General features: G+C 37.3%; 1 protein-coding gene across 1 annotated transcript; it reads right to left on the bottom strand.

Moving 5' to 3' along the window:
• Positions 1-4,255: 4,255 nt before the first annotated feature.
• On the bottom strand, positions 4,256-4,987 carry LOC149265211 (transcription termination factor MTEF1, chloroplastic-like). The gene has a single exon (XM_089402151.1). It carries the CDS (start codon positions 4,985-4,987, stop codon positions 4,256-4,258), a length of 732 nt encoding a protein of 243 aa, XP_089258277.1.
• Between the last annotated feature and the right edge of the window lie 6,335 nt (positions 4,988-11,322).

Here is an 11,322-nt window from a genome sequence, read left to right as displayed (position 1 = left end):
CCTTCATTGGAACCTCCATCTAATCTCATCATAAATGAGTCACCTAAAGCTGAGGTTCTCCTCTGACTCAATCTCCTACAAATGACACAATTGACAAATCCTGTTAGACTGTAGAATGTGATGATCTCTCTCAATCTGGAGCTTGTGCAAGCAAATATTCAATTGACGAAGAGGAATCCTCAGGCTATGCTAGGCTCTTGGTTTCTACGTCAACCTATACACAATTATATAGTTTTGTATGCAATGTTGGCACAAGTAAACTATAGTGAATTCCTGACCATATATGAAAAAACTACTGAATCAACTTTGCTTGAACTACTGTCACGATTTACATAAGTTACATGTCGTTGTTATCTCAATTCACAATTAATTAATTCATTACTTTTCTTGGAATATATTCTCAATCTGAAATTTAAACGTGGAAGACATGAGACGTGTTGGAATTGTCCAACTCAGAATGATTATAGTCTCCTTCATTTTTGTCTGCAAACAATGTTTAGTGTGTGTGAGATCAAAATAACAAGGGTTCTTTTCTCAGATTCAGGGCCAGATTTTGCAGCATATTACTTTCAGTTTCCAATACATTAATCCTTTGCTTTTGGTGCACTGGCAGGTTTATGATTTTAGCATGTTGAGAGAAGCAATTGTGCTCATTTTCGTGCACATTTTTCGGTTTTTTTTTTTTGTCACCAAAAACAACAAACTCCTGTTGGATTGTATGATATCTTCTTGCCTTCTCAGGATTTTGTTGAATTCCTGAATGTCTCTGTTATCCATATTTGGTGCCTCCAAGAAGTGAAGAAAACAAGAGGTGGCAGAATCAACGAGATGGTCACTGTTTAGCTACGCAGGGGAGGAGCCTTCATGTACCCTACACTCTGCGTGATACTTAAGTCAGAATAAAACCCAGAACCCAGATTTGCTTCACTGTGTGATCCAATGGAGTCAATTCTAATGAAAAAAGTAAAAGAACTAAACAAACCAAAATATGAGACTTGAAGAGAAATTAGTGACATCTGGTGGAGGAGCAATAGATGCCACCACCAGAATTCATACCTACAAACAATGTTCCCATATATGCAACCAGAAATAACAGAGAGCCAAAGACAAACCAAATACCTAGCAATCTTTACCATAACTCCTAGAGGGGATGAACCAAGAAATAGATGGATACTGAAAGAGAACCAGTTGAATGAGGAGGATAGGCTTAAGAATCAGAGAAAGGTTCCCAGAATAGTAACCAGTTCCACCACCTCAATATTCCAGACCTTCCACTGATGCCACATTCCAATGACAATTTGGAAAAACGCTGCCAAAACCATCAAACATTCCAAGTACATGGATGGTATTTAATAGAGGAGCTACCACCATCATGCCCAAACTACCTAAACATTCAATTCCGAAGGTTTGATTCTCTGTTGCCCCATAGGACCTATGAGATTTCATACTGAGCCCTTCATCTTCTGAAGCCGAGTTGTTACTGCGTGTTCTGTTGGTACTTGGGGGCATCCTTGGAGCTCCCATATTGATACAAGGGAAATAATGCACTGATTTGTGATGCTTGTGAGAGTTGAATGCTAAATGTTTTATGTGCCCTTCCATATGAATTCCTTATGGGATTAGATAATTGTAATGACCCCCATTTTTTTTGTACACCCCTTTACTAAGTTCTGTGACCTTGTTAGCACATTGATCAACTTCAGAATTTAGACCACATTTCACATGGGGAGATACAGCTTTGTTGAGACAGCTTACCTCTTATTTGTTCAACCAATGGTGACTGGAATTGAGTTTACGGTTCTATTTCCATCTCCATTTTTACATACTGATCCTCACTAGTTATTCCATACTGATCTTCACTAGTTACTAACGTCACAAGTGTATTTGTATAGTAAACAGCATTAGCAGAGAAGTTTCTAAATGTTTGGTGGGATGTGACCACCTTATGCACGGTTATATTAAATAGTTTGGCAAACACTTGCTTTGGTTAACACTTGCTTTGATATCTTAACACTTAGTGTTAAGCCATTTGTCAAGGTTAATGCTCATGCAATGCTGATCCTTACAATCTCATTGTGGTTCATACCCACTTGTGTCGGGCAGTTGGGGTGGCGCAACACATGAAATCTGTCCCTGGTTTAGTGATATGAGTTGGTGCATGCCACAATCATGTCCGGCATCCTTATCATCAAAGGATATAATTTGTGGTTGATGCTCCCATGAAGTCTAATTAAGATATAATATGGATGAGTTATTGTGCATTATGAGTAATAGTTATGGACCCAAAATATGCACTGACATGCTTATTACTATCGCTGTAAAAGCCAAGCCCAAACCAACCAAGTCTATCAACAGCAAACTAATATCTCTGTAATAACATGTTGATGATATCTCTGTAATAACTTGTTGATCTATAGTTCCTAAAATTTTCTTCTCGAAATAACAACATTATGATAACAACAGACTTACCTATAACAGCCGTAGATTCAGCTATAACAATAATAGATTTTACAGCGCAAAACAATAATTTGGAGTACTGGTCTGCTTTTATGTTAACCTAAAATAATCATAACAAACACCACAACTGCAATTATAGAAACTGGGAAACCAGGTAGTGAACAAGATTGCAGAAATCTTCAACAAACATTATTGATAAAATAGACTATTCAACTGCACATAAGACAAGAAAATTTTCATAAGAACGTATGGTCACAAGCTCAGGCCCAAGAGCTCTCTCACAGATTCCCATACAAGCGTTCACCCAGATATCCCTACTCTAAGCCTATGAACTTTTTTATAATGAGAACTCTCACTTTTACTTCATTATCTTTCTCAGCTAGACCAACTGAAAAAATCTTAAAGAAAGCCTTGGCAGGAAAGATTGCATGATCAGTGCTGGACATGTGAAATTTTAAACTTATTAAAAAGGTAGATCTCATCATTAACTTTCACACCATTTTAGAAAGACGGCACTATAGATCAACTAAGTGATGAAGGGGCAAAAGGAAGCAAATTTCAACTAGTTATAAGAATGACGGCTACCTCCTTAGCAAGTTTCTCAAATACGAGGCTGCTGATTCTGATCCATTAGGCTTGTCAAATTCTTCTTGCCAACATCCCAAAGGGGAAAAATATTATGCAACAGGTTATCCCAGATGTGCACAGCTCACTGTAGATGTTGCACTGAAAACTAATGAAGAAAACAGCAAGAAAGCATTTGCAAATAGTTTAAACCCAATATGACCAAAAATATCAATGGTTCCCATCCCTCATCTGGTGGAGTGTCACCTCGTCTGCCTATTTGGAAGGCACCGTGCAACAAAGAGTTGACAAACTTCTTATGAATATTTGTCGGACCAAGGATAAGTGAGCGTCCAACCACATTCGGACGAGGGAAGGTGTCAATGATTGTTTGCCTAGCCAATCATGCATCAGAAGCTGTGTTTTAGAGTAGGGGCTAGGGTTCTGCTTTACAAGACGTGTGATTGAAATGGATCTCATTCCATTACCGCTAGTAATAGTCTATGATAGCAGCAAGAAAAGTCATTACCACAAACTTTTTTTCTTTCCAAGCAAAGAAACAGAGACCATTGACAAAGCACAAAGAGAAAGTGTGCAAACTAGTGTCTAATGTTTAGCTTGTATTTGAAATGTATTAATTCCAGTTAAGTTTCATAGATATAGCAGATGTGGAAACAATAAGATCATACTACTGTAAGAAAACATAAGAATTTAAAGTCCCTACGTCTGCCTATGAGATTTGAATATTTAATTTACAAGTTAACCATGATTCAAACAGTCAAAAATTCACATCTATCCCATCACATTTTAAAGGGAGGGAGCAATGCATGATTGTTGCAAAACTATTAGCAAAAAACAAATTATCTGGTGATGCGAGTTTCATTTTTCATGTTTCAAAAACGTGTTACCTGATGCATTCCAAGAGGCATTTCTCTGTGATTGTATTACAACTCAGTATACTTCAATAGTGTATGTTGATCGTGATTGTGGTGTGACAATAAACTGGCCAAAACAAGATCCCAGGCCTCAACTGACTGTGTCATGACCCAGAGTGATAATATATAAATATATACACTAATTCGCAGCCATTACTCATGCGGGCTGGAGGGATCATGGGACTGGATCATAACAAACAGATGATCCTTGGTTAGTGTTCTTAAACCTCTTTCAATCAATAAGGGAAATGCGATACAATCTAACCCTGACCAAAACAGAAACCCGAATATCTAGTCTTTTACGAGCGAGCAAGCTTGCCACTGTAAATTTCAAGTAACTTTTTGGCATGAGGACTGCACTGGACATATTTTTCGAGGAACTTACGCTCACTTAAACAAAGCGCACTAAAGAGACTAGGAGGACGCTTGGAAGGTTGCATTGCACTAAGAGCACTCAACACCTTGTGGCGAGGCTTGATCCTACACTCCAAGCTGAAACAAGACACTAACAGAGGATATGAAAAAATAAACTTTGCAGGAAGCCCTGCAGTATGCATCAAAAAGTCCATGTTCTTCTGCACCTTATCCATGGAAGCTTTTAATATAAGTGGGTGCCTCCTAACAAGCTCCTTGATGTCATCTTCAAGGAGGCCAAAACTTGTCAAATGCTTCAATTTCTTTTCCCAAAATTCAGGCCCGTTTCGTTTAGGTAGAATAAGAGGTGCCGATTTGAAAACACTTGAGACATTAGCCTCTGATCCAAACAGGTTTTGAAGATACTGGATATTGGGACGCAGAGTTTTCTCGAGACTCCCATTAAGCAATCTGGATCCATTGGATATGACATTTCCCAAGTCTTGTGCAGAAAGGCCCAATGTTTTCATGAACTCAATCTTGGGTTTCAACTGCCGATCAGTATTGAGAAAAAGAATAGCTGGGTTTCTGGTAATAGTCTTCCTTACCTGGTGCTCTGTGAACTCCGAATCTCTCAGTAACTGTACCGCTTGTTGGGCTGTGTGAGCTGATCTCATCGCAACCAAGGATGTGTAATGCTTGCCTCCCCTTTGAAGGGGTTGAAAATTGGAACAAAAAAAATGCATATTGGAAAAGGAGGATGGAAACATTAAGTTGGAAAATAGTGTAGATCCCTGTCATGCAGAACATGTATGTGACGGTAATGTCACCAACTCGACAGGTATACGATCACAAACCAGCCTTTTGCAATCATGTTGAGTCGGGACAACAAAGTAAGGAGAAAATATATTCAAGGGAATTGACTATAGTTTTAGTTAGGGTTTTTTTTTTTTAATTTGTTATATGAATATATTTTAGGATTATAAATCCTTATGAAGGTTACAATTTCTTTATAACGAAATTTGGGGTTTAGTGAGCCTTGGGTCCAGATTTTGAACCAAAGCTATGATACCATGTGTAAGAACCCGAATCCTATTATTAGAGCCTTTATTTCGTTATACACTAACATATCTATTTTTCTGTTAATTTATAAATAACAAAGGAGCTTGCTGACCTTTTCACATAGCTTTAAACATTTACCATTTAATCATTTTATCATAAGCAACATAAATTAAGGTGAGCATTCCATTGATATCAACTTAACAAGAGTAGTCCATGGAAAAATACCTGTTCCGGCGGTTGATGACGATACCTTTGTCTGATAGCTCCAGCTGAACGCTCCTTCTGGCTGACCCAACCAGATTTACCTCCCAGCCAACTAGGAAATAGATTCCTAGCCCAGGAAACCTCCACAGGTTCCCTAGCCCTCCGTGCCCAAGTCCAACCAGATATAGTGTGTCCTCAAGAAGAATGTGCAAAACTAGATAATGATACTTTCCTCCTCTCAAACCCAAGAAACCTCCACAGGTTTCCAAGGTCTCCCAAAAATCATAACAAGGCCAAACAATCACAACCAACCCCCACAATCCTAAGCAAAACTCCAACTCCCCCTCTTCTTCCTTCCCCCTTCCCTTTTATACCCTCTTTCCTCAACCACCTCTCATTAATGTCATTAACTCTCACCCATCCTTGGTTGACTTCTCTTCCAAGCTAGAGTACATTTGGAATTGTGATATGAATTTAAAATTGAGAATTTAATGGGGAAGTACATTTGGGAATGTGAAGTGTAATTACATGGGGAGGACCATGTCTCCTCCTTAGTAAATGTGAGGGTACATTGGGGAATGTGAAATGAATAAATATATATTGATGATAAGATGGAGAGGACTTTGTCTTCTCCTTATTAAATGTGAGGGTACCTTGGGGTGTGTGAATGAATAAATATATTTTGAATTAATGGAAGGAGACCATATCCTACACAATATTCAAATTGAGAAGGTAAGTGGGGAATTTGAATAATGGAAATCAAAAATTTATTTTAGACCAATATTCCTCAATATTTTCAGATAATGTAAATATTAACACAATTTGTAGGATAAGATTTAAGTGGGGCATTACACTCAAATCAAATTAACTGAGCCAACTAAGTCAATTTAATTTAGTTAACTCGTACAGGTTATCTTGTGATGTGGAATTACAATTTTATTTCTAATTTAATTCAAGGACAAAATTAAATTAGGATTTTCTTGTTGCATTTTCAATAGATGGTTTCCCCAAGGTACCATCCAAGAGACATAATAATAGGAACCGAAACATGACTAACTCAAAAAATCCAAAGGATAAGAACACTTTTTTGGCACTAGAATATATGGAAGAAGACTTGCACAAAGGGGAGGATGCTCAAATGGAAGTGTTGGACACTGAACTAGCTTAGGACAAAAGCAAACACAAACAAAAACTAGAAGAGGACGATAATACACAAGTAAGTTTTGATATTTCTACTCTGCCAGGTTTTTAGGAGGTGGCCCCTTTATTGCAATAGAAGTTGTTAGACCTCACAAAAGAGAAAAAGTGTTTAGTTACCCTGGTGAATGATGGGGCCCAACAAGATCTGGGGTATTTGAGTATAGAGAACAAAAAATTATATTCAAATGATTATCTTCGGTGGAAAACAAAGCGTGATGACATCACAACTAGACAAATAGCTCAAACTTTCCAAATTTTCAAGGAAAAAGGGAAAGAAATTATTGATAAAGAAACAAAGAATAAAACCAACAAACCAAAGAAGGAAGCAAGACAAATCACATGATCATCCCAACTAAGCTAGGACCAAGCAGATTCTATGATGGATTTTCCACCTCCTCCTCCCAATCCTTCATCAAGAAGATCATTTCATAGAATACGAGGATTAAATAGTAGAGGAAAGTAATGCCATCTCACTGATCGTATTAAAAAAGAGAAACCATCCATTCTCTATTGGCATTGTTATGTTGGCATTGATGTCAAAAAGTCATGGTCATGGTCATACTTGTCATATGCATGTGTGATGGATGTTTGAATTAGCAGTCCTATAGGTTGGCATTGATGCATGGACAGTGATATGGATGTGTTGGCATTGATGCCAAATATTGAGGTCATGCACTTATGTCAACCTCATGTTGATGCAGATTGATGGACCGTGACATGTGTCAGTATGTGTTGGCATTGATGGAGCTTGATGGTAGCATGATGGCCTTGGAGGAGTTGGCATGTGCATTGATGGACATGTCATGATGGATTTTTGATGTTTCTATAGGTAGAGGAGGCTTCTACAGGTGATGATCAGATCTACATATGATAAAGATGGTTCATGGCACACTAGTTGAGTTGTCAACTAGGTCTTCATCTAGGTCTTCATGCTTATGCTTCATGAACATGACTTGTAGTAGTGACGTGATGGCTTCATGATGTGATATTGATGTTGCAAAGGTCATTAAAATGTGTTGCAGCTTGTTCAGAGGTTTGATGGAGAGTGGAGGACTTGTTGGCATACTTGCCAACCTCATTTGTTGGCCCTTCTAGGTCAACTTGGAAGTGACACTTGGGAGGCATGTTTGATCTACTTGTAGATGTGTTAAAGGCCAAGTTATAGGTATAGAGGATAGTAAAGATGTAGGGGCAAGGGATCCAACAAGTGACAGAGGTTTTGGACTAAAGAACTGATGTTTTTACTGAGTCTAAGTCCTAGTCGCATGCACAAAGGCCTATTAAAGTGGTTGGAAAGCTCTAGTTGCATGGAGGATAGCTCAAGGGAGTGGTTATAGATTCATTCGAGTTCTGATAGTGTTAATGGAGAGATTATGGTATTTCAAAAGATTTCCTCTCCATTCCTTTCATTGTTCGAAAGAAAATTAGATTGGAAATTCCTAGAAGCTTCCATAAAAAGTGAAAAAGGTCAGAAATGGTTTGAAAAGGTTCTCTCATGATGTGCATGCATTTAGTGCACTAGTAATGACCTTAGTGGGTTGATTTGGTCCAATTTTTTCACCTTGGATCCTAGCCCCAAGCTCAATTTCGTCCTACATTTTTTATATACGTGATCTTGAGGCTGAGGATTGATTGATGATGGATATATGTGAGTGAGAAAGTTGAATAGAAGTTGTGTATGATTCAGACCTAGTGGAGAGTGTAAATGCTTCAGCCTATGAGTGCTAATGACTAAATAACATGCAGATCTAAAGCATGATTCCCAGTAGATCAAATTTGATGTTGTTGGAGTAGAGATTATTGATGGAAGAGTTTTTTTTATGTTGTTGGAGTATATGTTGGTTATCCTCTCACACTTGTTTTGCAGGAGCTTTTGATGCATGTAGCACATAATCATGTGCCTTATGATGTTATTTGTATTATGAAGCATTTTATTATTATGAGGATCTGATTGTATTCAATTTTTATGTGGCCATAATTTTACTTTTTTATCTTTTATTTGATGATGAGATCTTGTTGCTGAGAGCATGTATGCATAGATAATTTCTACTTGAGAATAGTGTCTTGGGATCCAGTTTGAAAATACATGAAAGGAGGTGTGCATAGTGGAGAGGAGCAGTGATGGTGAAGCTTCAGTGAAAGGAGGAACTTTCTCAATCCAATGGTGGCTAGATAGTCCAATGGTAGTTGGGAGATTGACTGATCGTGTTGGCCTTTAGCGAATGGTAGTCTGTAGATATCCATAGAGAACAAAGTCTTCCGAGATTAACAATAGTATCGAGTCTCCTAGCCGATCGATGTTGGCATTTTGTATATGAGGTTGGGTCTCCATGTTGATAGTAGTCAATCGACTATGTAAAAGATCATTACTTGACATAATAGAAATTAAGATCAGAGCAACAATATCAAAGGTGGTTTTTCTCTCAGAAGGGTTTTCACCAGAAATATTGTGTCTCATGTGTGATTGATGTGATGTGCTTTTTTATTGTTTTTCACTTGTTTATGGTTTTTAGTTATGCGTATGTGATGCACATGTTTCATGAATTGCATCTAACATACGTGTGATTCAGTTGAAGTAATAAAAGACAAACATATATATATATATATATATATATATATATATATATATATATATATATATATATATATATATATAGATAGATAGATAGATATATAGATATAGATATCACACTACTAATTCACCCCCCCCCCCCCAATAGTGCTCAAAGGTTTTCAACAATTAGTATCAGAGCAAGGCTCTTGGTTACATCTTGATCATTGGAGAGTAGATATTGGGTTTGTTGGTGGTGTTATCCTCCACAATGTCCCACGCTGAGAGGAATCAACGGAGGTAACCATAAACCAAACTTTCAGTTTGGTAACTAGCCGTACCAAACCAAAGAGGGCTCTCTCTATGAGATCACAACCACAGAATTGACTGGAATATAAAAGGATTTTAGGCTAGATATCTTAGGCTTAGGTAGGTTTTGAAAATTTAGGGTTTTGATGTTGGACAAGGGATGAAAACCAGGTAACTAGGTCAAAGGATCAAAAGGGTAACAACAACAAAGATATAAAGGAGAAAGGTAGCAATAGTTTTGTGATGGTTTAGGGTTTGTCAGTGTAGTGTAGTGTTTAGAAGAAATAAGAGGTCTTAATGAGCATATATATCATGAATTCATTAAGCAAGAAAGAAAATAACACATAATGATATTCCCATCAAAACAGAGCTTTATGAAAAGAATTATGCTTATAAACTTAAGGAAAAAACCATTGAAGAAATTATGAATGGAAAGAGAAGATGAATATCTTTCATATGAAACTATAATAGAGAAAATACAAGATCACAAACTCACTACACATGAATTCCTAGATAATAGTTGCAATTGTTCCTTTGATTTCCTAAAAATGCTCAAGCACAAGCTACAAGAGTTCTCTCCTCAAATGTCCAACCCTTCTCTCTGACTAAGAAAATGATACATATAGACCAAAATAAACAGTTTCCCCACCCTCAAGGGTCGAATCCATGAGTGGTGGAATAGTTCCCAAGAATATCTCAACCAACAAGTGAGACTGAGAAGGCTGAATACAAACTCTTCATTTAGCCTTCGATTTGTGTTCTTCCTCATTAATGAGGCCTGTGTTAACATTAAAAAAAAAATAAAATTATTAAACTAATTTATACATAATTATATCATCATGACATCAGAAAAGTAAAATTACATCATCCTTTTGACTTTTACCAAATTCAAACTAGGAATTACAAAAAATTACACAGTGAAAATTTTACAAAAATCTCAGAAATTTCCAGGTACACAACAAGTTGTTGGAGGCCATTTTTGAGAGCCTTTTTGAAGTCCAAATCCTTATATGAAGCCTATTCTGGAAATTTGGGAGATTTTATATGTCTTTAGAGTATTTGTGCACTCAAAATGACCCATTTTTGGCTGATATATGGCCATTATCCCAAGGTGTCTCTAGGTGTGCAACAAAATGGAAAAAGAGGGGTAGAAAGGTGATTGTTGGCCTCTTTTTTGAAAATTTCTCAAAAACTGAGCCCCAGACCAGGAAAGTGGGAAAATGGGTTTTTATAGGGGGTCATAATATTTCCAAAATGTTTGAGTTTCCATAATTTTGAGCCCTGAGGAAGAAGCGCAGTGTGAGCTCATTGTGCTCCTAGACAGAAATTGCCAAAAATTGCAAGTTTGCACTAGTCTGCACCAAAACACAAAATTTTCTCCAAATCCTCCCAAAATTTGTCCAAAGATGCCTGATTAGGTATATTATGCAACCATGGATACATAAGAAAGCAAATCTAACTTACCCTTATCCTCTTGGTTGATTAGGGTTCCATCTAGTTGGGAATTCAACTCCTTTATTTTTCCCTTGCAAAGTTGATTTTCCTTGTAGTAGTGGATGACCATTTTCCTTTGCAACTTGTTATCCCTATTGGCCTTGTAAAGGAGCTTCTCAAGGTGTAAATTGACTTTTTCAAGTCAAAACTCCCTATCCTCATTTATTTCCATGGTAATCCTCTCTTCAAAGG

The sequence above is a fragment of the Pinus tabuliformis genome, chromosome 6 (assembly GCF_031772625.1).
Source record: "Pinus tabuliformis cultivar Carrire ecotype Pingquan chromosome 6, CPIR1, whole genome shotgun sequence".
Taxonomy (NCBI): Eukaryota; Viridiplantae; Streptophyta; class Pinopsida; order Pinales; family Pinaceae; genus Pinus; species Pinus tabuliformis.
This window is presented reverse-complemented; position numbering and strand designations above follow the sequence as displayed.

Bases quoted from the DNA above. Each gene is read 5' to 3' on its own strand.
- LOC149265211 (XM_089402151.1), bottom strand. From the start codon at position 4,987: ATGAGATCAGCTCACACAGCCCAACAAGCGGTACAGTTACTGAGAGAT.